Source organism: Carcharodon carcharias, chromosome 2, assembly GCF_017639515.1.
Source record: "Carcharodon carcharias isolate sCarCar2 chromosome 2, sCarCar2.pri, whole genome shotgun sequence".
NCBI lineage: Eukaryota > Metazoa > Chordata > Chondrichthyes > Lamniformes > Lamnidae > Carcharodon > Carcharodon carcharias.
In genome coordinates, this window is record NC_054468.1 from 6,452,284 (window position 1) to 6,480,237 (window position 27,954).

The 27,954-nt window shown below is 44.1% G+C and overlaps 1 protein-coding gene across 1 annotated transcript; it reads left to right on the forward strand.

Annotated features, from left to right (window-relative positions):
* Positions 1 to 70: 70 nt before the first annotated feature.
* On the forward strand, positions 71 to 27,954 carry LOC121291108 (claudin-16-like). Its single transcript, XM_041212172.1, has 5 exons — positions 71 to 184; positions 11,107 to 11,209; positions 24,071 to 24,235; positions 26,076 to 26,267; positions 27,869 to 27,954. Exons 1-5 carry the CDS (start codon positions 71 to 73, stop codon positions 27,952 to 27,954), a joined length of 660 nt encoding a protein of 219 aa, XP_041068106.1.

Genomic DNA, 27,954 nt, shown 5'->3' on the forward strand with positions numbered 1-27,954 from the left:
GAAGCCAACCCTCAGAGGGGATCAGGTTGACCTGCAAAGTCTTAACTGCACCTTAACAGCCCAGGCTGCGATGAGGGAGCTGCTCCAGTTTGTAGCTTTCTTCATCTCCCTCGTTTCTGTTGGCTTCCTTATTGTGGCCACGTGGACAGACTGCTGGATGGTGAATGCAGATGATAGTTTAGAGGTGAGTACGGAATGTGGGGAGTGGGATTGGGGGTGGGGCTGGGGGAGAGAGGAAATCTGAGATGAGACTTTTAAGACCCAAAATGTAGATCTTCCTTGTAGATCCTTCTCTGACAAGATCTCACCCTGATCAGAGTTCTGTCCAATTGGATCATTGATTAATCAGGGTGGTCATTGATTGGATGATTCTCTGAAAACGTGTCGCCTTTTGGGACCCAGAGTCTGTGTTTGAAGAAGTTTAAAGAAGGATATGAACAAGGAACAGTGTTAATCACACAGAAAGGCTGGGGTCAGTGTGTAAAGGGTAGGTTTGGAACAGACACCTGGAGGTATTTCTTTACACAGAGAGTGATCAGCAGCCCATTGTCAAAGAGGCTGTCTGAGGCTGTGACATTGGTTTCATTTAAGGAATAACAAGATCCTGTCATGGGGTGACAGTTTAGATTCTGGAAGAATGAGATTGTATTGGCTAATGACCCTTCTTCACCTAAACATACCTTTAGACCTCACCTGTGCCTCAGTGGATAGATCCCTCACTTCTGAACCAGAAGGTCAAGGGTTTAAACCCCACTTGGAGACTTGAACACATAATCTAGGCTGGCACACCCAGTGCAAGGATTGCTGCACTGCTGGAGGAGCTGTCTTTTGGATAGATATTAAACAGAGGCCTTCCCTCAGGAATGGATGTAAAAGATCCCATTATTTGAAAGAAGAGCAGGACATTTCCAATATTTATCCTTCAAACAATGTCACTCAAAGCCGATCTGGGTTGTGTTTGTGGGGTCTTTCACTGCATTTCCTACCTCACAACATCAACTACACTTTGTCTGTAAAAACCTTCACATTATTCAGATATTGTGAATGGGGCTTTAGAAACATAGGCCTGTTTTTCTTTGTTAGTAAAGGTCTATCAGCGATAACAGCTATTTAAAATCTTTGGGGTATAGAATCATAACGAACTCTTGAACCTCCTTCTGGACCAACATTTGTGAAAAGGACAAAATATCTGGAAAATCTCCATAAATCGAAGGAGTTGCAGAAACCACTAGAACCCCCGATTCTGAACCTTGTGCTTTCAGTTTAACCTCTGGGTTTTAGAGTTACTGTCACTCCAACCAATGCCAGTTTAGACCAGTTGGGCTAAATGGTCTGCCTCTCTGCTGCAAATTCTACATAAGATATAATTCTACACACACATTAAGTAGTTAATTGTGTGTGTAATACAGATGAATGTTGAATCTCACTGAGTTTGGTAATATTCGGACTGCGATAACCTGGTAGAGCTATGTGTTATATCAACTGTGTTAGAATAAACTGCTCACCCATTCTGAAAGATGCAGTGTACTCAAGGCAATGATTAACTTCATTTAACACACATTAACTTTAGTAATTTCAGCCTGATTGGGGCTATTACCTCCCTCAGTGAATCAGACGTGCTTGAGAATCCCTTTCTACTTTTAAACTCGGTCATCCCCAGTTCACTGCATCTCCAGTGACTGGCAGTGACCTTTTCACTGGGCTGACGCTGGTATCGGGACAGAACTTTACACCAAAGTCACTGCCCAGAAACAGGCCATTTGGCCCAACCAGTCTGTGCTGCTGTTTACCCTCCACATAAGCAAATCCTTCTAGCTATCTTTACCCACCCCTGTCCCCACATCTCTTCAGCTCCTTTTCCATCATTCCCGTATCCCCCACCCCCCACACCTCCAATCCAATCGGTAATGCTGCCAGCCGCAGATGCATCTGTCCATGACAGTTTCGGTAGGAGTGACCACCACACAGTCATTGTGGAGATGAAGTCCCACCTTCACATTGAGGATACTCTCCATCATGTTGTGTGGCACTATCGCCTTGCTAAATGGGATTGATTTCGAACAGATCTAGCAGCTCAAGACTGGGCATCCATGAGGCGCTGTGGGACATCAGCAGCAGGAGAATTGTACTCGAACACAATCTGTAACCTCATGGCCTGGCATATCCCCATTTTACCATTATCATCAAGGCAGGGGGATCAACCCTGGTTCAATGAAGAGTACTGGAGGACATGCCAGGAGCAGCACCAGGCATACCTAAAAATGAGCTGTCAACCTGGTGAAGCTATAACACAGGACTACTTGTGTGTCAAACAGCATAAGCAGCAAGTGATAGGCAGAGCTAAGTGATCCCACAACCAACGGATCAGATCTAAGCTCTACAGTCCTGCCACATCCAGTCGTGAATGGTGGTGGACAATTAAACAACTCACTGGAGGAGGAGGCTTCACAAATATCCCCATCCTCAATAATGGGGGAGCCCAGCACATCAGTGCAAAAGATAAAGCTGAAGCATTTGCTACAATCTTCAGCCAGAGTAGATGATCCATCTCAGCCTCCTCCAGAGGTTCCCAGCATCACAGATGCCAGTCTTCAGCCAATTCGATTCACTCCACGTGATGTCAAGAAACGTTTGAAGGTACTGGATACTGTAAAGGCTATCGGCCCTGACAACATTCTGGCAATAGTACTGAAGGCTTGTGCTCCAGAACTTGCCACACCCCTAGCCAAGCTGTTCCAGTACAGCTACAACACTGGCATCTACCCAGCTATGTGGAAAATTGCCCACCTATGTCCAGGACAAATCAGTCTACTCTCGATTATCAGTAAAGTAATGGAAGATATCATCAACAGTGTTATCAAGTGGCACTTGCTTAGCAATAACCTGCTCATTGATGCCCAGTTTGGGTTCCGCCAGAGCCACTCAGCTCCTGACCTCATTACAGTCTTAGTTCAAATATGGACAAAAGAGCTGAACTCCTGAGGTGAGGTGAGAGTAACTGCCCTTGACATCAAGGCAGCATTTGACCGAGTGTGGCATCAAGGAGCCCCAGCAAAACTAGAGTCAATGGGAATCAGGGGGAAACTCTCCGCTGGTTGGAGTCACACCTAGCACAAAGGAAGATGGTTGTGGTTGTTGGAGATCAGGCATCTCAGCTCCAGGACATCATTGCAGGAGTTCCTCAGGGTAGTGTCCTCGGCCCAACCATCTTCAGCTGCTTCATCAATGACCTTCCTTCCATCATAAGGTCAGAAGTGGGGATGTTCGCTGATGATTGCACAATGTTCAGCACCATTCACAACTCCTCAGATACTGAAGCAGTCCATGTCCAAATGCAGCAAGACCTGGACAATATCCAGGCTTGGGCTGACAAGTGGCAAGTAACATTCACACCACATAAATGTCAGGCAATGATCATCTCTAACAAGAGAATATCCAACCATCGCCCCTTGACATTCCATGGCATTATCATCACTGAATCCCCCACTATCAACATCCTGGGGGTTACCATTGACCAGAAACTGAACTGGACTAGCCATATAAATACTGTGGCTACAAGAGCAGGTGAGAGGCTAGCAATTGTATGATGATTCCCGAAAACCTGTCCACCATCTGCAAGGCACAAGTCAGGAGTGTGATGGAATACTCCCCACTTGCCTGGGTGAGTGCAGCTCCCACAACACTCAAGAAGCTCAACACCATCCAGGACAAAGCAGCCGCTTGATTGGCGCCCCATCCACAAACATTCACTCCCTCCACCACCGCGCACATCAGTAGTGTGTACCATCTACAAGATGCACTGCAGGAATTCATCAAGTCTCCTCAGCCAGCACCTTCCAAACCCACAACCACGACCATCTAGAAGGACAAGGGCAGCAGATAGATGGGGACACCACCACCTGGAAGTTCCCCTACAATTCACTCACCAGACTTGGAAACATATTGCCATTCCAACCCTTTACTCTATATCTCCCCACCCCCCAAGTCTTTATCCCCATTATATTTACATCCACCTATATCTCCCCCAAAGTCTCAGACTTCACCGGGTTGGTCACTGAGGTACCTTGATAATCTCCCTGGTCTTGTTCTGATCTCCTGTTGAAGTCGAGGATATTCATACTCTCCCTTCTGTTGGTGTGAGTGATCTTCCCCTGGGTGAGCTCGTAGTAAGTCTGTTTCTCCATCAAGATGTGAGTAGTAAGCCCAAGTTTCATTTGCTTTCTTCCCAAGGATATTAAGGCGCTAGTGGTCGAGGCAGAAGCTATGTCAGCTCTGGCAGCTTATACCTTAGTCTGTGTCAATCCTGTATGGTCTTGATTGTTTAGTTCTTTCGATGATTCTGCCTTCTCCCAGTTGATCTCAGACCCAGACTCTCTCCCAGGCTTTAGCACTGGTTACTCATCTGCTCTGTGCCTACGATTAAATTCCGAGCCTTCTCTGTTCTTCCTTGCACTATTTTACTCTCTCGTGGTCGTTTATGGTGATATTTGGTTTGAGTTTTTGTTTAAGAGGTGAAAGCTGTGTTCTCAACCTCCTTCCCATTTGCAGCTCCGATGGTAAGAAGCATTTTGTAGTGGTGAGGTTCAGTAACTCAGAGCTGGATTATTCATTTTTCCTGAATAAATCTTTGACAGTTCATACCCTTCTTTCAACTCCTCCATTCCCTTGAGGATAGCAAGAGGAACCGGTTACAAATGAAGCCATATTCATTTGTGAAATTGTGGAATAGTTCATTAACAAATAGCAGCCCAATGTCTGGCACTATGATGTCTGGGATGCTATATATTGCATACATTCTCTTGAGGATTGGATGACTGTTTCTGCTGTGATACTACTCAACCTGTTTCTTCAATCCAACATAAGTACTGATCAATGACAATAAGGAAGGTTTTCGCCAGAATTCAAATCAGTCCATTCCCAGGTGCTCCCATGGCCTTGATGGAGAAGTAGAAGGGAATAGTGGCTCTTTTAGTTCTTGGCTGTTTACAGCACAAGTAAGACAGTTAGAAATCATTTCTTCTATAGAGTGGGTAATGCCTGGCCACCAGACTGATTGCTGTGCTCTCGCATGACATTTTGCTGTTCCTGGATGACCTTGGCAATGTCTTTGATGAATATCAAACCAATGTGTTCTCGGTATGACTGTTCTTTTGTTGAAGACTAGTAAGTAGTCAATGGCTGTAAGGTGTTTGCACTGTTCAAAGTATTGCCATAGTATCAGATTAGTGGGGACATAGTCTCGCTATCCTTCCAGATTTCATCTTGTTGATGGGCTCGTTTTATTTCCTGCAACTTTTTTGCAGTAGCTGGGAAGTGCTGAGTGATTACGGATGTACATGGTTCAACCTCCTTGATGATGTGTAAATCCCCTTGTTTGGTCCCTTCTGATGGTATTTGTGGAATTTGTGGCAGTGTATTTGCCTTGTTTGATACTGCCCTTGCACAAACTCTGTGATTGAGTCACAACTCATCAATCGTAATTTGAACCGCTGGATTCTGAGCAGCATCTTCACAATTTCTTTCCTGTTCAGAAAGGCGAATAAAGGTTTATGGTCTGTTTCAATTTTGAAATACAATCCAATAATAGTCCGAAAATTTTTCACATGCCCATGTTGCTGCCAAAGCTTTTTTCCCTAACGTGGCGTATCGTTGTTCGGTTTCTGTTAGTGACCTAGAGACATAGTACTCGGGTCTCCTTTTGCCATTTCTCTGCACTTGAAATAAAGCAGCCCCCAGACCTGTAGACGATGCATCTGGTGCTCCTATGGTGGGTAGTTCTCGGTCATAATGTGCCAAAATTTCAGAAGAGATTATAAGTTGTTTAATCTTTGCAAAAGCGTTTTTCTGGAGGAAACATGAGGGGGTCCATGTTCCAGTTTCACTATTGACCCTGTCTCAACAGCTGTCTCTGCTAAATTTAGTCGGAACTTGCCTACTTGGATCATGATTCTGAGGAATCGCTGAAGCTCAGTTATGTTGTGGAAATTCTTCGATTACTTTCGTTTGTTGTGGATTAACCATGATTCCAGCGGCTTGTACCATGTGACCTAGAAACTTGATCATAGGTTTGGTGAACTACTCTTCTTTCATGGAGCCTTGTACAATATGTCATCCATATGACATTTACTCCTTTCTTGCCTCCTAGAGTGGGAGACGTTGTTCTCTAGAAAATTTCTGAAGTGGTCGCTATTCCAATAATGACCCGAATGGTGTTTTAAATGTGGTTACAAATCTGGATTCTTTGTCCATAGGCAACTGTCAAAATCCACTGTTCAGATCCAATTTGGTGAATAAAGTACTCTTGGCTGGTTTGGGAAGACTCTCATCCACTGAGGCCATCAGGTGGATCTCACATTCCGCTGATTTGTTTTGTTGAGTTAAATCCACACAGATTCTTATGGAACCGTTTGACTCTGGGACTGTAACCATTCCTGAACAGCATTTTGTTGGCATGGTAACCGGTGAGATAACCCTTTGGCAAAACATCTTTTCAATTTGACCTTTGTCTTCGTCCAAGAGTGGGCGAGAGACTTTCCCCGGTGTGAAGAGGCGAATTGGTCTAACATCAATTTGTGGGGTAATATGGTACTCGGTCTTTAACCCCCCTAGTGCTGTAAACAACTTTGGGAATTCATTTTGAAATGTACCACTGTCATCCTCATCAGCAACTTCATCCACTTTATAGATTAGTTTCAGTTTTAGGTATGTCTTTCTGCTCAGTAGAGGGCACTCTTGATTTTGAACAACAGAGAGAGGTTCAGGGATTTCTCAGTCTTTATGTTTCAGGTTTGCCATGAGCTGGCCTTTAACTGTTAAAGTTGTCCCTGCTGGACCCTGTGATTTGATAGATAATCGTTGCAATGTTATCTGTTTGAGCCATTTGACTTCATCTGATAAAACAGAAACCCCTGCTCCTGTTGTCTAGTTTAAGATCTATGAGCTCCACTTTGAGTTTAACACTCCAATACTTGTTACTTCCCCAGGAAGGTTAATTCCTTTGCTTGTGGTTCTTCCACTTCCTATACTTGGCTCTGTTTTAAAGTGTTCTCCCTCTGAGCGACAGAGAGTTTTGAAATGGCCGATTTTTCCACAGTTGTGGCACCCTGGCCCCATTGGAGATTCTTCTCGCTTGTGCAGTTTGTTCCCACCACACCGGAAATATTTCAAAATGGCGGTTGGCACACTTTTCCCTGTTTGGTGGGCTTAGGCTTTAACACACTTTCTTTTTGTGGCCTGTAAACTCGCCTCGCTCGATATTCTACACAGAACCTCTCCTTCCCCACGAACAAACACCCCATTCCGTTTCCTGGATCCTGTTTGCCTCACAGTCAGCACTGCTTATACTAGTGTTAATTCTTCATCTGGGACCCTGAATATGATTCTATCATGAATCAGCTCATCCTTTAAGTTTCTTTAATTACAGTCCCTGCCTGCCTATAGAGATCGTTGATGAACAAATCAATGCTCTCACCTGGTCTTTGCTTTCTTTTATTAAATTTAGCCTTCTCTATTATTAAATTCTGACGGACGCTGAAATAAGAGTCAAAGGCTTGCAGGACTCCTTCATAGGGAGTTGAAGTCTTATCAACCTCTGCCTTGCTATCACGTCACCAGCAATAGATCCTATTGTGTAAAGTAGTGTACTGGCCTGGCCTTTTTGACCTTTGTTATGTAATCCTGAAGCAGGTCTGAACCTTGTAAACCTCTTTTCTCCAGTTATCCCGGTTCTGGACCTGTTGTGAGCCTTCTGCACTCTGAAATGGTTCTAGGGGTGGTTGTGGATTCCAATGTTCTGCTGACCCTTGGAATTGTTCCTGCTTCTGTGCTGCTGTTAGCTGCTTTGGGTCTGTGCTCACTGCTGTTCAGTCTCTAAGTCTTGTACCTGTTGATCTTGCAATGTTCTGACAGCTTCCTGAGTCTTCAATGCTTTGCCTTTTGTCCTTCCTTTGAGGATCTCTTTTCTTTCCAGCCCTGTAACTTCTTCTGTTTAAGGTTTGCTGAATCTTATACATGTTGCCACCATGTTTTGTTTTGTTTCCGAGATCTAGACAGGGGTTTTGGGGATTGTTTATTCCCCAAAGTGCGCTTCTCAAGACGGTCTCAAAACCATTACTTTTTAGTTACAGCAAATATTTACACTTTCTACACAAGGTTTGAACTTCTCCTCCTTCCAGATCGTTCTTACCTCTCAGTCATTTGGCATTAGCATCATAAATGCTTCTGATGTTAACCCTTTACTCCACACTACCCTGTTCCATTTTTAATCATTTTAAACATTTCTGTCATATTGCTGCATTCTCTGATTTCTAGCGAAAAGAGAGCCAATATTTGAGCCTAGCTTTGTATCTGCATTTCTTCCTGGCCAGCAGCACCCCAGTGAGGCTCAGTAAGAGCGAGAACTTGTCTGTCGAGGAGCCGAGGGTCTACAAGAAAACAGCTGGTGGATCATCTCCTCAGACTCAAAGCCCAGCTGTCCAGCTCGGATCCTCACTCCTCCTATTGGATCCTGGGCACTTCATTTAATATTCAACCTTGGGATGGGGGCAGTTGGCTGGCATTTGTTGCCCATCCCCACTTACCCTAAAGTGGTTTAACATGTGGGTTCTTGCAAGGCCACATCAAAGTGCAGTTGGGAGTCAGCTACGTTAGGGTGGGATCGGAGTTACACATAGGCCCAGACTGGGTAAGGACAGCAGGTTTCCCTCACTTAAATAGATTAATGAACCAGTTGGATTTTTATATCAATCTGGAAGCCTCATGTCCGCTTTTACAAATGACAGTTATTTTATTTCCCAAATTTTTAAACCATTCCCAAGGTGACAGGGTGGGATCTCAACTCCTGTTCCCTGGATTATTATTCTATCACACGACCCCTCCCCCTGTTGCCTGCCACTCCTTCTCCAGAAATCTCTCTCTTTCTCACAGCTGTGTGACTCCTTTCCAAACCTGTTTATTCCACCTGTCAGTCGTGGGTCTCTTGCACCTCTGAGTCAAAGTGTGTGTTCAAACCTGACTGGAGAGATTTGAGCATAAAATCTAATCCGATATTCCCAGAGCAGCACTAAGGGAGTGCTGCATCATTACAGGTGCCTTCTTTAGAATGAGTCATTGAAGCACTTGGATATAAATAATCCCATGACAACATTCAAATACAAGCAGCTGAGTGGTCCCCAGTGTTCTGGCCAATGTTAATTTCACAACCAACACCTGAAAAAGGTTATCATTTAAACAAATATTTATTATTACACAAGGCATCGCTGGCTGGGCCAGCATTTGTTGCCCATCTCTAATTGCCCTTGAGAAGGTGGTGGTGAGCTGCCTTCTTGCGCTGCTATAGTCCATGTGGTATAGGTACACCCACAGTGCTGTTATGGAGGGAGTTCCAGGATTTTGACCCAGCGACAATGAAGGAACGGCGATATATTTCCAAGTCAGGATGGTGAGTGACTTGGAGTGGAACTTCCAGGTGGTGGTGTTCCCATCTATCTGCTGCCCTTGTCCTTCTAGATGGTAGCAGTTGCGGGTTTGGAAGGTGCTGTCGAAGGAGCCTTGGTGAAGTCCTGCAGTATATCTTGTAGATGGTACACATTGCTGCTACTGTGCATTGGTGGTGAGTGGGTGAATGGTTAAGGTGATAGATTGGGTGCCAATCAAGTGAGCTGCTTTGTCCTGGATGGTGTTGAATTTCTTGAGTGCTGTTGAAGAAGCACTCGTCCAGGCAAGTGGGGAGTATTCCATTGCACTCCTGACTTGTGTCTTGTAGATGGTGGAAAGGTTTTGGGGAGTCAGGAGGTGAGTTACTCATCGCAGAATTCCCAGCCTCTGACCTGCTTTTGTAGCCACAATATTTATATGGCTCGTTCAGTTCAGTTTCTGATCAATGGTAACCCTCAGGATGTCAATAGGAGGGATTCAGCAATGGTAATGCCATTGAACATCAAGGGGAGATGGTTGGATTCTCAATATGTAGGAATGTTCATTGCCTGACACTTATGTGGTGCGAATGTTACTTGCCACTTGTCAGCCCAAGCCTGGATATTGTCCAAGTCTTGCTGCATTTGAACATGCTTCAGTATCTGAGGAATCATTATGCAATAATCAGCGAACATCCCCACTTCTGACCTTATGATGGAAGGAAGGTCATTGATGAAGCAGCTGAAGATGGTTGGGCCGAGGACACTACCCTGAGGAACTCCTGCAGTGATGTCCTGGAGCTGAGATGACTGACCTCCAACAACCACAACCATCATCCTTTGTACTAGGTATGCATAGTCATTGTCATGTTGCTATTAATTTGGAGTTAGTTATACACAAACTGGCTGTTGGACTTTCCTGTCTCACTCACCTGCTATCTCTATTATTACAATGTTTTAGTTTTTAAGTATTTATCAATTCTCTTTTTAAAGTCATTATTGAATCTGCTTCCACTGACCTTTCAGGCAGCAAGTTCCAGATCACAACTCACTGAATAAAAGTATTTCATCTCTCTCCTGGTTGCTTTTCCAGTTATCATCAATCTAGGTCCCTCTGGTTACTGATCTTCCTTCTTCACGCTATCCAAATTCTTTATGATTTTGAACATCTATTAAATCTCACAACTTCTTCTGCTCTAAGGAGAACAGTCCCAGCTTCTCCTTCCTCTCCAAATAAGTCCCTCAGCCCTTGTACAGTTCTGCACCCTAAGACCTTGACATTCTTCCTAAAGTGCACTGCCAAGAATTGTTCACATTACTCCAGATGTTTTATAAACAGTGTTCTATAAAAAAAATGCAGTTGGGAGACATCTCTAGCCCAATGAGATCACTGCATCCAGCAGACCATCTGCAGACTCCATACAAAATATTTCAGAATCTGACCTCGGGATCAAAAATGACGATCATGAAAAAACTGTCTGCCCACTCACCCATCCCTCAAAAACAAATAATCAAACTCTGGCCAACATTTGAATCCCTGTTCCTGAACCTTCAAATCCTGTGGCCTTGTAAAGATAGGAGGCCCAATATTTCTCAGGTTGTTGACCATCCTCATCCCACTTCAGACAATTTGGTTTCTCTTTGATTCATTTAGTTTTCAGCTCTTCCTCCTTGTTTCTGCGCTTTTCCCCAGGTGAGTCAGAAGTGCCGAGGCCTCTGGTGGGAATGTGTAACAAGTACAGTCGACGGGATTCGAACATGCGATGACTATGATTCAATCCTGTCTGACCTTCCCTGTGAGTATTGGCTGGTCGGTTTTGTGCCTTAACTTTGTGCAGTGATAAATAAATTCAATTTCTATCTATTTCAATCCAATAACACTTTCCAGTCACCTCTCTAAAGTGAATTCCACAGCCCGAGAATGGTTCAACACTTGAAAGGAGCACTGGAGGCATACGTACGAATCCTCCAGACTAGGCTCCACTCAAACCTGACAGCCATATGGAATGTGGAGTTTCCCCTTCAACTCATGTAGGCATGAGCACCATATTCCCATCAAGTCAAGATTGTTCCCTTCTTAATTTTTCAGTGGCGGTGCTGTGAAATCACTTGTCATTCCAAAGGAAAGTAATATGAAAACCACTCAACAGATTGTGACAATATCATAAACATTACCATGGCAAGTTTCTTTTGATTCTTTCTTTTTATTCTTTATTAATTGATGGGATGTGGGCATCACTGGCAAGGTCAGCATTTATTGCCCACCCCTAATTGCCCTTGGTGTAGAGAAGGTGGTGGTGAGCTGCCTTCTTGAACCGCTGCAGTCCATGTGGTGTAGGTACACCCACAGTGCTGTTAGGAAGGGAGTTCCAGGGATTTTGATCCAGCGACAGTGAAGGAACAGTGATATATTTCCAAGTCAGGAGGGTGAGTGACTTGGAGGGGAACTTCCAGGTGCTGGTGTTCCTTGAACTTGTAGGTGGTAGAGTTTGCATGTTTGGAAGGTGCTGTTGAAAGAACCTTGGCAAGTTGCTGCACTGCATCTTGTAGATGATCCACACTGTGCGTCAATGGTGGGGGGGATGAATGCTTAATGTGGTGGATGGGGTGTCAATAAAGCGGGTTGCTCTGACCTAGATGGTGTTGAGATTCTTGAGTACTGTTGGAGTCACACTCATCCAGGCAAGTGGACAATATTTCACCACACTCCTGGCTTGTGCCTTGTAGAGGGGGAAAGAATTTGGGAACACAGGCAGTAAGTTACACACTGCAGAATTCCCAGCCTTTGAGCTACAGTAGTTATTTGTCTAGTTCAGTTCCATTTCTAGTCAATGGTAATGTCCTCCTGGCTGTTGATAGTGTGGGATTTGGCAATGGTAATGCCATTGAATGTCAAGAGGAGATGGTTAGATTTCTCTCTTGTTAGAGATGGTCATTGCCTGGCACTTGTGTGGTGTGAATGTTATTTGCCACTTATCAGCCCAAGGCTGATTGTTGTCCAGGTCTTGGTATAAATGGATATGGACAGCATCAGTATTTGAGGAGCTGTGAATGGTGCTGAACATTGTGCAATCATTCGCAAACATCCCAATTTCTGACCTTATGATGGAAGGAAGGTCATTGATGAAGCAGCTGAAGATGGTTGGGCCTAGGACACTACCCTGAGGAACTCCTGCAGTGATGTCCTGTGATTGAAATCATTGAACTGCAACAACCACAACCATCTTCCTTTGTTAGGTATGACTCCAACCAGTGTAGAGTTGCCCTCTGATTCCCATTGCTAGGGCTCCTTAATGTCACATTAGGTCAAATGCTATCTTGATGCCAAGGGCAGTCACTCTCATCTCATTTCACGATCATGAAAGGCCATTTGGCCCATCTAGCTCACCCTTCCATTATGGTCCTCCCAGTCTTCTATCACAGCACCAGAAGGATGCAGGGAGTAAAAGGGCATAAAGATGGGGCTTCTATTCTATTGAGTTTAGAAAATTCTGGAGTAATTTAATTGAAGTGTTTTGGTGATTAAAGGATTTGAAAGGGTATATAGATGGTGACAAAGTCCAGAACAAGGTGAGATATACCTAAAATTGGAGCCAGGCCGATCAGGGTGATGTCAGGAAGCACTTCTTCACACAAAGAGGATTGTAAATCTGGAACTCCGTCTCTCCAAAAAGCTGTTGAGGCTGGATTCAATTGAAAAGTTCAAAACTGAGATAGAGATTTTTGTTGGGTAAAGGGTTAAAGGTTATGGAATAAAGATAGGTAAGTGGAGTTAAGATAGCTGAATTATCTAATTGATAATAGAACAGACTAGATGGGCTGAATAGTGTCCTCATGTTCTTGTTGAAGTGATTGGGAAAGGATTGTACTGGGGCGGTCGATCTGCAGAAAACCATTACCCACCCAGTGACAAGAATTAAAACCAACCCTTGAGAGGGTTCTCTGTGTAAGCTGAACATTGCAGAGAATACAAACAGAATCACAGAATCTTTACAGTGCAGGAGGCCATTGGGCCCATCGAGTCTGCACTGGTTCACTGAATGAGCAGAATCCCACTCCCCTGCCTTATCCCTGTAACCTTGCACATTCTTTCTTTCCAAGTAACAACCCAATTCCCTTTTGAATACCTCGATCGAACCCACCTCTACCACCCTCTCAGGAAGTTCGTTCCAGATTCCAATCACCCTCTGGGTGAAAGAATTTTTCCTCACATCACTTCTACACCTTTTGCCCATTAATTTGAATCTGTGCCTTCTGCTTCTTGATGTACTCTTGAGTGGGAACAGTTTCTCACTATTTACCCTATCCATACACCTCAGGATCTTATCCTTTTGAAGTTCGATGACCATCCTCATCACAGTTGACAATGCTTCCAATCTTCATTTCATCCGCAACTTTTGAAATCATGCCCTGCACATCACAGCCTAGATCATTAATATATATCAGGAAGAGCAAGGGTCCCAACACTGACCCCTGGGGAACTCCACTACAAACCTTCCTCCAATCTAAAAAACAACCATTTATCAGTACTCTCTCTTTCTTGTCACTCAGCCAATTTCTTATCCAAGTGCCTACTTTGCCTTTTATTCCATGAGCTAGAAATTTGCTCACAAGTCTACTGTATGGCACTGTATCAAATGCCTTTTGAAAATCTATATACACCACATCAACAGCATTTCCCTTATCAACCTTCTCTGTTACTGTCAGGAAGATATAATACTGTTATTGGAATTTATTGTAAAATACTAATATTTATGTATATGTGTGTGTGTGTGTGTGTGTGTGTTAATTGGATTAAAGGCAGCTGGTCTGAAGGCTTTGATGTATTAGAAGAGAAGCTAGGTTTGAAATGTTATGTAGATAAACATGGGGGAAGTTTAGAATGGAAGGTGTAGAAGAACATTTGCATTTCTAAATAAACCAGACTAGTTTCAAAGGAGGGGTGAAATGTGTCACCTACCCAGGTGAAGTTCAGAAACAATGTGTTTATTTTTCCCAAAGATTAATGGTAAAATTGGTACTACGATAAATGTTTATGATCAGGGAGGTAAAGTCCAAAGACATAGCAAGACAATGGGAATTTGCATTCAAAGGGGAAAATATGTATAAAGGAGAGCAGGCTGTGTGTAAAGACAAGCATTTTTAAGATCTAACAAGTATGAAAAGCTTTCAGCATCTACGTCTGAAGCTGCTGCCGATAACAAACTGAAGTTAAGAAAACTCACTTTCAATTGGATTATTCAGGTTATCATGTTTCTTTACCTGAGTCTTTTAAAATCTATGTATCCTGGTGTTGCCTTAACGGGGGTGTAACTGGCAGTCAGATTAATTAGGGGATTTAGAAGTTAAAATAATAGTAATTTATAGACAAATTTATGTGCTTAAAACCATTTCTCATATTAATAAATGTTTAATCTAGTTTTGTAAAAAAACACCCATCGGGCTCAGCGGTCTTATTACTACTGAATTGAAAGCCTGCTTCTCCAAACATGCAAATTGAAAAATAGTTGTCTCAAGTTTCCCTCTGGGATTTGAACAACTCAGTATTTACCATCGGCTTTGCCATAATAGTTACCTCCTCAAAAAACTCCAGCAAGTTAGTTAAACATAATTTTCCCCTAATGGATCCATGCTGGCTTTCTTTAATTATCCTGCACTTGTCTAAGTGATAATTGATTTTGTCCTGAGCTAAAGTTTTCAGAAGTTTCCCTGCCACTGAGGTCAAACTGACTGGTCTGTAGTTGTTGGCTTTATCATTGCACCCCTTTTTGAACAAGGGTGTAACATTCACAATTCTCCAGTCCTCTGGCACCTCCCCTGTGTCTAAGGAAGACTGGAAGATTATCACCGGTGCCACTGAATTTCCACTCCCCACCTCCCTCAGTATCCTTAGATGCATTTCATTCAGTCCAGATACCTTATCCATTTTAAGTAAAGATAGTCTTACGAATACCTCCTCCTTCTCAATTGTAAATTTCTCGAGTGTGCCAATTGCGTCCTCTCTCATCTCAGCCTGGATAGCATCCTATTCCTCTGTAAAGATAGATGCAAAGTATTCATTTTATACCTCTGCTACTTTTCTTGCCTCCACATGCAAGTCTCCTTTTTTAAATCCCTAATTGGCCCTATCCTTTCATTTATCAACCTTTTATTATTTACATTCCCATTGAAGACATTGGGATTCCTTTTTATTTTAGCTGCCAGCCTCTTTTCATTCTCCCTTCTTGCTTTTCTGATTCATTTTTTCATTTTCCCTCTGGTCCTTCTATATTCAGCTTGATTCTCCATTGTATTTTCTACATAATATCTGTTATCCATGTACTTCTTCCTTTTCATCTGCATTTCTATCTCTTTTGTCATCCAGGGTGTTCTAGAATTACTTGTCCTTTCTTTCCCTTTCAATGGAATATACCTTGGCATTGCCTGCAATACTATCTCTTTGAAGATAGCTCATTGTTCAGCCACCGTCTTTTCTGCCAACATTTGATTCCAACTCATTCAGATGTATTCTCATCTCATCAAAGTTGGCTTTCCCCTTGCTTTGGATTGTTCCTTGTCCTTTTCCATGGCCAACCTAAACCTCATAATACAATGGTTACTGCCTCCTAAATGCTGTCCCACTGTTATTTGATCCGCTTGGACAAACTCATCCCCGGAACCAGGTCTAACAGTGCCTGCCCTCTCATTGGACCGGAATCATACTGCTGCAGAAAATTATCTTGAACGTGTTCCAGGAATTCTCGCCCCTCTTCTCCCTTTATAATATTCCTATCCCAGTCTATATTTGGATAATTGAAGTTCCCCATTATAATTGTTCTGTAATTCTTGCACCTCTCTGTAATTTCTTTGAAAATTTGTTCCTCTACATCCCTGGTCTATATACTATATATAATGGTCTATATACTATATATAATGGTCTATATACTACACCAGTCAATGTTATTGCACCTTTCCCATTTCCTTCTCTTTAGTCAGAGAGATTCCGTCTTTGACCTCTCTGGAACATCCTCTCAGTCCAATGCTGTAATACCATCTTTAATCAATACTGCCACTCCCCCCAACTTTACTTCCTTTCCTGTTTCTGCTAAATACTTTGTACCCAGGAATATTTAATGCCCAGTCCTGCCTTTCTTTGAGCCAGGTCTCTGTTATTGCAATAATTCTATCTGTTAAACTATACCTGCAGTTCACCGATCTTACTAACCACACTCTGTGCATTCACATACTAGCACATTAATCCTGATTTAGGCTTTTTAACTTTCCCCCTTACTCTGACCCCATCTAATGACTTACTATAACCTACGCTAGTCTATCAAACTCTCTCCAGGTATTCTATTTACCTTGATACTACTCTCCGATATATCCTCCTTATCAGTTAATACTTCTCAGAACTTCTCATACTGCCTCAGAAATCTAAAGCCTTCCCTCCTGCTCCCACTTTTCCAGCTGCATATTGAACTGCTCAATCTTCCTATTCTTATATTCATTAGCACGTGGCACTGGGAGTAATCCTGAGATTACTGCTCTTGAGGTCCTGCTTTTAAATTTCCTTCCTAACTCTCTAAAATCTGCTTTCAGGACTTTGTCCCTTTACCTGCCCATGTCATTGGTCCCAGTGTGGACCATGACCTTTGGCTGTTTACGCTCCCCCAGAAGAATGTTCTGTAGCCGTTCTGTGACATCCTTGACCCTGACACCAGGGAGGCAACGTCCCATCCTGGAGTCACACCTATGGCCTCAGATGTTATTGTAGCAGAGATTAGGAAGTTGTACGTGAAATGGCTTTTCTTTCCATGTCAAAATGATGGACGTCAGTGCTTGTTCATGGAACACCCATCATTCCAGAGCTTAGAGTATGAACATCAAACACGCCCAGGACAGGTACAGCATGGGGTTAGATAAAGAGTAAAGCTCCCTCTGCACTGTCCCAAGAGATTACATTCCCATCAATTTCGTCTCAATTTCTCTGCTCCTCTCACCCACTCTAACCTGTCTCTCTCTGAACTTACTGCACTCCATTCTCTCAGGTCCAACCCTGACATTGTCATCAAACCCGCTGACAAGGGTGGTGCATTTGTTGTCTGGCGCACTGATCTCTACCTCGCGGAGGCTGAGTGTCAACTCGCAGATACTTCCTCCTACCTCTCCCTGGACCATTACCCCACTACTGAACATCAAGCCATTGTTTCCAGGTCTGTCACTGACCTCATCTCTTCTGGGGATCTTCCTCCCACAGCTTCCAATCTGATAGTCACCCAACCTCGGACGGCCCACTTCTACGTCCTACCCAAAATCCACAAACAGAACTGCCCCGGTAGACCGATCGTATCAGTTTGCTCCTGCCCCACAGAACTCATTTTTCGTTATCTTGACTCCCTTCTCTCTCCCCTTGTCCAGTCCCTTCCCACCTACATCCGTGATTCCTCTGACACCTTACGTCACATCAACAATTTCCAGTTCCCTGGCCCCAACCGCTTCCTCTTCACCATGGACGTCCAATCCCTCTCCACCTCCATCCCCCACCAGGATGGTCTGAGGGCCCTTAGCTTCTTCCTTGAACAGAGGCCCGAACAATCCCCATCCACCACTACTCTCCTCCGTCTGGCTGAACTTGTTCTCACGCTGAACAATTTCTCCTTCAACTCCTCTCACTTCCTCCAAATAAAAGGTGTGGCTATGGGTACCCACATGGGCCCCAGTTATGCCTGTCTCTTTATGGGGTATGTGGAACATTCCTTGTTGCAGTCCTACTCCGGCCCCCTTCCACAACTCTTTCTCCGGTACATCGATGATTACTTTGGTGCTGCTTCATGCTTTCGTTGGGACTTGGAAAAATTTATTAACTTTGCTTCCAATCTCCACCCCTCCATCATTTTCACATGGTCCATCTCTGACACTTCCCTTCCTTTCCTTGACCTCTCTGTCTCAATCTCTGGTGATAGACTGTCCACCAATATCCATTACAAGTCTACTGACTCCCACAGCTACCTTGACTACAGCTCCTCACACCCTGCTTCCTGTAAGGACTCCATCCCATTCTCTCAGTTCCTTCGCCTCCGTTGCATTTGTTCCAATGATGCTACCTTCAAAAACAGTTCCTCTGACATATCCTCCTTCTTCCTTAACCAAGGTTTTTTACCCACGGTCATTGACAGGGCCCTCAACCGTGTCCGGCCCATCTCCCGCGCATCCACCCTCACACCTTCTCCTCCCTCCCAGAAACATGATAGGGTCCCCTTGTCCTCACTTATCACCCCACCAGCCTCCACATTCAAAGGATCATCCTCCGCCATTTCCGCCAACTCCAGCATGATGCCACCACCAAACACATCTTCCCTTCAACCCCTTATCGGCATTCCGTAGGGATCGCTCCCTCTGGGACACCCTGGTCCACTCCTCCATCACCCCCTACTCCTCAACCCCCACCTATGGCACCACCCCATGCCCACGCAAAAGATGCAATACCTGCCCCTTCACTTCCTCTCTCCTCACCGTCCAAGGGCCCAAACACTCCTTTCAAGTGAAGCAGCATTTCACTTGCACTTACCTCAATTTAGTCTACTGCATTCGTAGCTCCCAATGCGGTTTTCTCTACATTGGAGAGACCAAACTCAGACTGGGTGACCGCTTTGCAGAACACCTGCTGTCTGTCCGCAAGAATGACCCAAACCTCCCTGTCGCTTGCCATTTCAACACTCCACCCTGCTCTCATGCCCACATGTCCGTCCTTGGTCTGCTGCATTGTTCCAGTGAAGCTCAACGCAAACTGGAGGAACAGCACCTCATCTTCTGACTAGGCACTTTACAGCCTTCCAGACTGTAAACTGAGTTCAACAATTTTAGATCTTGAACTCCCTCCTCCATCCCCACACCCTTTCCATTTCTTCCCCCTTCCTTTTTGTTTTTTCCAATAATTTATGTAGATTTTCCTTTTCCCACCTATTTCCATTATTTTTAAACGTATTTCCACCCATTGTTTATCTCCACCTTTTAGCCCTTTTAGTATTCCCCCACTCTCACTAGAGCTATCTGTACCTTATCTGTCCTGCTTTCTACTCTTAATTAGCACATTCCTTAGATAATATCATCACCTTCAACACCTCTTTGTCCTTTTGTCTGTGACATCTTTTGGTTATCTCCACCTATTACTGGCTGCTTGTCCCAACACCCCTACCCCCCCTCCTCTTAAACCAGCTTATATTTCACCCCTTTCCTATTGTTACTTAGTTCTGCTGGAGGGTCATGAAGACTCGAAACGTCAACTCTTTTCTTCTCCGCCGATGCTGCCAGACCTGCTGAGTTTTTCCAGGTATTTCTGTTTCTGTTTTTGTTTTACATTCCCATCTTCTAGCTTTACCTCTTTCTCAGGCCTTGTAATTCACTGATTTTCAAACTGAGAATTTGAAACTCTCTGATTGAATTAACAGACAAGACAAAGGGAAAGGATCTGAGGCATCACTCAGGAGACCAGGAGTTAGATTGTGAATTGAGAAATATCAGAACCTCTTCTCATTAATTTGATTAGAAAGGTAATTGGAAAAAATAAAGCTTCCTTAAGGGATATAAAAATGTAGTTTTTATGATCAGATTAGTTTTATGCCAAACAGATGAAAAGGGACAAATGTTTAAAATGTAGAGATTTGGAAAGGTGAATAACCCTGCTGTGACCTGCGTCAACTGTCCTAACTGAAGATGCAAGTTTGAGTTTTCTTCAGCTACTGACTGGTGTAACATTACTCCTGCAGCACATAGATTTCCCAGGGTAATTATCGAATAAAATTTGACACCCATGCACCTTGTAGTGATTGTCGGTATAACCTTTCCTACTGCCTTTAGGGGTCATGTGATTGTTCTGACGAATGAGCCGTAAGCGCGGATAATCCAGGGGGTGGAGCTTTCTAGTCATGGACCTGGTTCAAGCATATCACTTCTAATGACCTCTGTAAAAAAATTATCTGTTTCAATAAGAAACCTGTCCGGGACCTCAAGTCATTGCATTGGGCGACGAGGATAAGCAGCTGTGACTCTGCATCTCGCCTTGTGAATGTAAGTACGTCAGTTCTTAAGGAAAGAAAGAGAAGCATCCTGACCAGTCAGGCCACAGGTCGGCAGAATTGACCCTTATGATGCGTCTATGGAAGGCTGGAGCCAGGATGTTCAGTGCCTAGGCTTTTATTTCGTGGTGAATGAAATTACCGTGGAGGAGAAGCAGAAAGCAATTCTTTTAAGTGTCTGCTGGAGCAAGACAAACAATCTCATCTGTATCTGACAGCCCTGAATCTGCCCAATTCTAAAGCTTTTAATGAAATGGTAGACCTCATGAAGACACATTTTCAGCCGAAGCCATCGGTAATAATGCAGGGGTTTAGCTCCAGAGTAAGAGCCCCGCGAGAGTCCATCACAGCTTTTATAGCGAAGCTGAAACAGTTGACTGAGCGCTGCGACTTCGGAGACACACTCAATGACATGTCGCGGGATCAGTTAGTTTGTGGCATTTCTGATGGCACCATTCAGCACCATTTACTCGCAAAAGTTAACATTGATTTGAAGCGTGCCATAGGAATAGTGCTAGTCATGGAGAGTGCTGTGAGGGTCTCACAGGCTTTACAGAATGTACAACATGGTGCCATTCGGCATGGCACAAAAATCAGAGGCAGCCGCGAGGCGAGAGACAGTCTCTGCTGCTCGAGAAACAAAAAGGCCTGGTGGAAGCATTTTATCAGTGACTCTGAATTTAATCTGTTACAGGCGTGGGCATAACCACGTTCCAGACACCTGCAGATTTAAAGAGGCAGAATGCCATCACTGCCACAATAAAGGACATGTAATAAAGCAATGCAGGACCAAATCGAGACAGCCAATCAGACAACAGACCCAAGGTGATTGAAGTGCACAATATAACAGAACCGGAAGCTGCTGATACTGATATCCAGTATCGATACAATGTCAAAGCAGTAAAAACTGAACCAATAACTGTTACCTTTCAAATGATTGGGAAGCCTCCAGTCATGGAGGTAGACACGGGATCCTCAACCACAGTGGTGGGAGAGCACACATTTAAATATCTTAGTGAAGGTACCCAGCCACTGAATCTGGAGCAAACCACAGCTCAGCTGAAGATATACACTAGAGAGTCAATACAGGTAAAAGGCATCGCCACACTACCTGTGACCTACAGGCAACAGACAGCCCAGCTTCCGGTCATCATAGTGACAGGTGAAAGACCCAGACTTCTGAGCCGTGGCTAGTTGCAAAAAATTAAGCTCAACTGGGCTGAAATATTTCAAGTGAGAACAGGAGGAATCCCTGAGCAGTTAAAGGAAAACGGCAGTGTATTTTGTGATGAATTGGGTTCAAGTATGTGGTTTCTAAAAGAGCTCTGTAATAAAGTTATCTGTTTCCAGTAAGAAACCTGTCCAGTATATGAAGTTCATTACAACATGAGTAGATATTAGGACAGGTGATCAAAAGCTTAGTCAAAGAGTTAGGTTTTAAGGAATGTCTTAAAGGGGGAAAGAGAGGAGATTAGAATAGTCCAGGGAGGGAATTCCAGAGCTTAATCATAAGAAAGCTGAAATCACAGCTGGCAATGATGTAGCTACTGAAATCGGAGACGTTCAAAAGGACAGAATTGGAGGAGTGCAGAGATCTTGGGGAGTTGTAGGGCTGGAGGAGGTTACTGAGATAGGGAGGGGTGAGACTCTGGTCATACTACACGGTTCATGTTTCCTTTCAGTCTCTTTCTGTTTTGTTGCAGTTCCCCTTCAATCAGCCTCTTTCAAAGGGAATATTGTTCCGTGCCCAACATAGTGGAGCCAAATTGCCAATTTACTGGGGGTCGGCCTTCAAAGCCCCATCAAACTGGTCCAAAACACTGGAAACTTCATCAAGTGAAAGATCCTTTTGACTATATTTCTGCCTCACAAATGTGTTTTTTTTTATTCATTCATGGGATATGGGCATCGCTGGTTAGGTCAGCATTTATTGCCCATCCCTAATTGCAGATGTGTCTGATGGTTTTACAGGATAACAGATATATCTCAAGTGAGAAACCATGTTTCCCAGGATTTGGGTTTTCTCTCTAAACAGTTAGGAATCTCCAAGATGTTATATCAAAAGAAATAGGAGCAGGAGTAGGCCATTCAGCCCCTTGAGCCTGCTCTGCCATTCAGTACGATCATGGCTGAACTGATTGTGGCCTTAACTCTGCTTTCCTGTCTGCTCTCCATAACCTTTGCCTCCCTTGTCAATCAAACATCTGTCTAATTCAACCTTGAATATATTCAATGACAGCATCCACTGCTGTCTGGGAAAACGACACTCTGAGAGAAGAAATTCTTCCTCATCTCTGTCTTGAATGAAAGACCCCTTATTTTTAAACAATGTCCCCTAATTCTAGATTCCCCCACCAGGAGAAACATCTTCTCAGTGTCCAACCTGTCAAGTTGCCTCAGGATCTTACATGTTTCAATAAGATCACCTCTCATTTCTCTAAACTCCAATGGGTATAGACCCAACCTGTTCAATGTTTCCTCAGTGAGTTGTTGTGATCCGGAACACGCAGCCTGAAAGGGCAGTGGATGCAGATTCAATAGGAACTAGAGTATTGTGTACAGTATTAGTCTCTTTATGTAAGGAAGGATGTAAATGCGTTGGAAGCAGCTCAGAAAAGTTTTACTAGACTAATACCAGGAATGGGTGGGTTGTCTTATGAGGAAAGGCTGGACAGGTTAGGCTTGTATCCACTGGAGTTCAGAAGAGTGAGAGATGACTATATTGAAACGTATCAGATCCTGAGGGGTGTTGACAGGGGGGATGTGGAGAGGATGTTTCCTCTTTTAAGACAGAGATGAGGAGAATTTTTTTCAGAGGGTCGTGAGTCTTTAGAACTCTCTTCCTCAAAAAGCAGTGGAAGCAGGGTCTTTGGATATTTTTAAGGCAGAGGTAGATTCTTGATAAGCAAGGGGGTGAAAGGTTATCGGGGTAGGCGGGAATGTGGAGTTGAGGTTACTATCAGGTCAGCCATGATTGTATTAAATGGTGGAGCAGGCTGGAGGGGCCGAGTGGCCTACTTCTGCCCCTAGCTCATTTGTGAGGCAGGGAAATGGCATCAGCCTTGAGTGGACTGAATTTGACAGACCATCATGTTCACTAGGAAGGCAATCCCTGAGTCATACGGACTCGAAACATTAACTGTGTTCCTCTCTGCAGATGCTGTCAGACCTGCTGAGTTTTTCCAGGTATTTTTGTTTTTATCCCTGTAAAGAGTTGGTTCCCTTTATCTTCATCACAGGTGTAAAATACAATGCCTCTGACATCACAGAGGCAAAGTTACAGAGAGAAGTGATGATAGCTGGTGGAACTTTCCACTGACTGTAACGGAGAGGAGAATCAGGCAGGGTGTAGATCAGACAATTGATTGAAGCTATCAATTTACAGCCCCGAGTACTGTTTAGATATCTGCCCTATATCCTCAAATTCCAGGCAAAATATTCAGAGTTTTCTGGGCACCCCAATCAAATCGATGCTTACTGGAACTTGGATTTTATTATCCAAGGTACTTGTGGATGCTGGAGAGATAAGGGCAAGGAGTAAGCATTGAGCCTATGCCAGAGCATCCCTTTGCTCCACTAACTCCTCTGCTTTGCTTCTGACAGTGAAGTTGGTGATGACACGAGCTCTGATGATCACTGCGGATATTCTGGCTGGATTTGCCTTCATCATCCTCATCCTCGGCCTGGACTGCATCAAGTTCCTCAAGGACAACCCGGCCATCAAACTGCGCATTTGTTTAGTGGCGGGTGTGACCCTGCTGATCGGAGGTGATTGGCTGACCGGCTGCTTAGAGACCTGAAGCCCAATTGACTCCCAGCTCCAGAAAGAAAAGAAAATGTTGCATTTCTATTGTCCAATCACAACTTTGGAATGTCCAAAGATCGTTACAGCCAATAACATACTCTTGAGGTGTAGGCACTGATATAATGTAAAAAGTCAAGATGCGCACAGCAAGCTCCCACAAGCAGCAATATGACAATGACCAGGTCATCTGTTTCAGTGATGTTGACTGAGGGGCAAATATTGGCCCCAGGATACCAGGGAGAACTACTCTCCAAAGTAATATCATGGGATCTCTTACATTCACCTGAGAGGACAAATGGGGCCTCGGTTTAATGTCTTTAATGACAGCACTGTGATAGTGCAGCACTCCCCCATACTGCTCTGCAGTGACAGGACAAAAGAACATTAGAGATAGAAGCAAAAGTAGACCAATCGGACTGTTGAACCTGCTCTGCCATTCATTGTGATCATGGTTGGTGACAGCCTTGATGATGTGCTCAAGTATCTGGACTGACTTAAACCCACAACCTTCTGATTCAAGAAGCAAAATGGTGACCCACTAAACCACAGCTGACACACCGAAGGCTTCCCAAGCAGGTCTCACCTGCTCTCCATTGCCCATTTAAACTCCAAAGAAAGCAGCCACACAAATATCTTTCCCCCGTACACTATGCTCTCCTAAAGAGTGTGAGTCATTTGTCAATTCATCCTTGGAGTGCAGGCATTGCTGACTGGGCCCAGCATTTACTGACCATCTCTAATTGCCCTTGAGAAGGTAGGGGTGAGCCACTTCTTAAACTGCTACAGTCCATTTCACTTTTCTGTGGTGGTTTGACACAACTGAATGGTTTGCTAGGCCATTTCAGAGAGCAGTCAAACATCAGAGCCATTGCTGTGGGCCTGGAGTCACATGTAAGTCAGTCCAGGTAAGGATGGTAGATTTCCTCCCCATCACATTGGTGAACCAGATGGGTTTTTACCATCAATCGATGATAGCTTCATGGTCACCATTACTGAGATTAGCTTTGTATTCCAAATTTTATTAATTGAATTTAAATTCCACCAGTTACCATGGTGTCTCTGGACTGCGAGTCTTGATCTCTGGATTACCAGCCCAGTAATATTATCACTATGTTACCACTCCCAAGTGCCAAGCCAGGGGCTCTTGTGCATCAGTCAGTCTTGTAGCTCACCCCAAGAGATGATGTGGTTGAAAAGCACTCACAACGCTGAGAATGGGAGTTCAAACCCACCATGGTTGTTGCATGAAACTGTCAGAGTGTCAGCTGGTTCACTGATGCCCTTTAGGGAAGGAAACCTGCTGCCTTTACCCAGTCTGGGTGACATGTGGCTCCACACCCACACAATGTGACTAATTCTGAATTGCCCTCTGACATGACCTAGCAAGATGCTCAGTTGTATCAAACCCACTGCCAGTGCTTCAACAGGGCTGCCCACCACCACATTCACAGGCCCACTAGGCTAGGGATACAACAACAACTTGCATTTATATAACATCTTTCACATAGTAAAATATCCCAAGGAGCTCCACAGGAATGATTTGACACGGAGACATAGACGAGATGTTAGGCCAAGTGACCAAAAGCTTGGTCACAGAGGTCAGTTCAAAGACATGAAAGAGGGTTTAGGGGAAGAATTGGGGCCAAAGCAGCTGAAGGCACGGACACCAGTTGTGAAGCAATTGAAATAACAGTAAATAAATGGCATCCCACATCAGAGAAAAATTCAGGTTGGATATGGTGTCAGTCTGCGTGGTGCTGATGTGAACAGATAATAATATTAATGTTGTATTAAACCCCACAGGGATTCCGGGGATGATTGGTTCGGTTTGGTATGCTGTTGATGTGTATGTGGAGAGATCCACCTTGGTCATTCAGAATGTCTTCCTCGGTATCCAGTATCAGTGGGGCTGGTCTTGCTGGCTGGGCATGACTGGGTCAATGGGCTGTTTCCTCTCGGGTGCTGTCCTTGCCTGCTGTCTCTATCCTTTTGAAGGTAGGACAATTTCCATTGTATTTGTCACTACAGTGTTGCTCTGTCCTCTGGTGAAGTTGCTGAGACTTGTGGTGCCTCTTTTCTGCCTATTCTCTAGGAGCTATTTAGCCATGGGGAAATCCAAACTGAGCCCAGTGTCATACAGTGATCATTCTAATAGTCACATGGTCACGTTCCAATAAGAGTCACTTCATAATGATCATGAGAAGCTGGCTCTTAGTTGAAGCTGAGGAGAATTCCCAGATTAGAGACTTGACAATGTTTTGTCTCTGGCTCTGGAATCTAAGCCAGAGGACGTCTCTCCAAGAAGGCAGCTCACCACCACCTTCTCAAGGGCAATTAGGGATGGGCAATAAATGTCAGCTTGGCCTGTGATGCCCACAGCCTGAGAATGGATTTTAAAATGCAGGCAAAAAGGAGTCAGAGAACTGCAGGTACAAGGTGAAAAAAGGATGCGACTGGCACCAAGAGAGAGAGAACAAAAAAGGAATGAAATACATAAAAGCGTAATTATGCAGCATGTGCAGGGGATGGGTGGTGCTGGTTAATCAGGAATGCCGGTTAACAGAGAGTTCCGTTTACCAATGCCATACCTGCAACAAAAACGAATGTACAAGAATTCCGGAAGTAAAGAACAGTTTTCTTTTTACGAATCTTCAAAAGTACATCGTCACTTTACCAAACGGAAGCAATTAAGAATTAATCTGGAACTTGTAGCTGTATACATTATTATTTTATGCTATCATTTATGTTCTAAAGTAATGATTCATATTAGGGGGACATCAGAGAGTCTGCTTAGTAAAGAATTTCAGGTTGTAGCACACTGGATAACACAGAGTTTACAGTATGGAGGCTGATAGAGAGAGATTGGGAAAGAAGTAGGAAATTGTTTGCATGCCAAACTGTCTTGAAAAACTTCACACAATCAGTTATTGTTGAAGTGCAGTCACTGGGATTCAACTAATTAATTTCCAGGAAACTCCCAAAACAGTGAGATAACAACCGATATAACATGTTTCAGTGATGCTTGGTTGGTGGCCATGACACCAGGACAACTCCCTGCTCTTTCTCAAATAGCACCAAGGGACGATCAGCAGTCAGTTGAACCATTGGAGCAGGAAAAGAACACCCTCAGTTTAACTGTTTAACCAGAGGAGGGTGCAGCAGACCATGTGACCCTCCCTACGTACTGCACTAGAAGCTAGCTCAACAAAGAGAGGTGGGAGGGACAGAGGAAGAGACTGGGAATCAGAGAGAGAGAAAAAGGGAGTGAAGGAGACAGACAGAAAGTGAGACAAACTCGAGAGAGAGAGAGCGAGAGAGAGAGATGGAGCACAGGGTGAGGGGAGAGACAGACACAGAGAGAGAGAGACAGAGAGAGAGAGAGACAGACAGACAGAGAGACAGAGAAAGAGTGATTTCTAGTTTAACTGCTTGTGAAACTGTTGAATAAAGACGAGTTTGCAATGATTTCTGAGCGGCAGTTAATAAAAAGGCTGATGTGATCACCCAGATTGCTCTGACCTCATGCTTAACCATAACATCTCTGATCGTCATCACAACAAAGTATTTCAACAGAATTATACTCTTTATCTCTACAGACACAGGTGCCAGGAGGAATCACGCCCTGTATCAGACGGGCAGGAGTGCTATAGGAAAGATGTACGCCATTGATTCTCGGGTGTAG

Excerpts from the sequence above, each read along its gene's own strand:
- LOC121291108 (XM_041212172.1), top strand. The coding sequence starts at position 71 with ATGAGGGAGCTGCTCCAGTTTGTAGCTTTCTTCATCTCCCTCGTTTCT. Across the intron at positions 11,210-24,070 it reads AATCCTGTCTGACCTTCCCT|TGAAGTTGGTGATGACACGA; the intron begins GTGAGTATTGGC and ends TGCTTCTGACAG. Across the intron at positions 26,268-27,868 it reads CTGTCTCTATCCTTTTGAAG|ACACAGGTGCCAGGAGGAAT; the intron begins GTAGGACAATTT and ends TTATCTCTACAG.